General features: G+C 40.7%; 1 protein-coding gene across 1 annotated transcript in view; it reads right to left on the bottom strand.

The window, feature by feature from the left end:
* LOC119585330 (roundabout homolog 1-like) overlaps positions 1-302 on the bottom strand; it is a 189,296-nt gene that overhangs the window by 49,647 nt on the left and 139,347 nt on the right. The window contains exon 12 of the mRNA XM_037934003.1: positions 164-279. Coding sequence (XP_037789931.1) covers positions 164-279 — 116 coding nt within the window. The remainder of the gene's footprint in view (positions 1-163; positions 280-302) is intronic.

Here is a 302-nt window from a genome sequence, read left to right as displayed (position 1 = left end):
GCGACAGTGATGATGATGTAGCAATAACAATGAAAATGGAACTGATATTAAAACCGATACCATTACAGTAATGGCAATAATGATAATAACGATTATAGATCATCACAATTTTTTTTTTTTTTTTACAAAACATGACAGAAAATTATAGAGCCAGATCACTGACCTGATATCCAGTTATGACCCCGTGTTGCAGGTCAGCCTCTGGAGGTCGCCAGGTCACGGAGGCATGAGTTAGGTTGACCAGATGCACTGACACGTCCTGGGGAGGTCCTGCTGGGGCTGTAAAGATAAAAAAGGAGAAT

Source organism: Penaeus monodon, chromosome 19 (assembly GCF_015228065.2).
Source record: "Penaeus monodon isolate SGIC_2016 chromosome 19, NSTDA_Pmon_1, whole genome shotgun sequence".
Classification (NCBI taxonomy): domain Eukaryota; kingdom Metazoa; phylum Arthropoda; class Malacostraca; order Decapoda; family Penaeidae; genus Penaeus; species Penaeus monodon.
The sequence above is the reverse complement of the archived record's forward strand: the minus strand, read 5'-3'. Positions and strand labels throughout refer to the sequence as shown.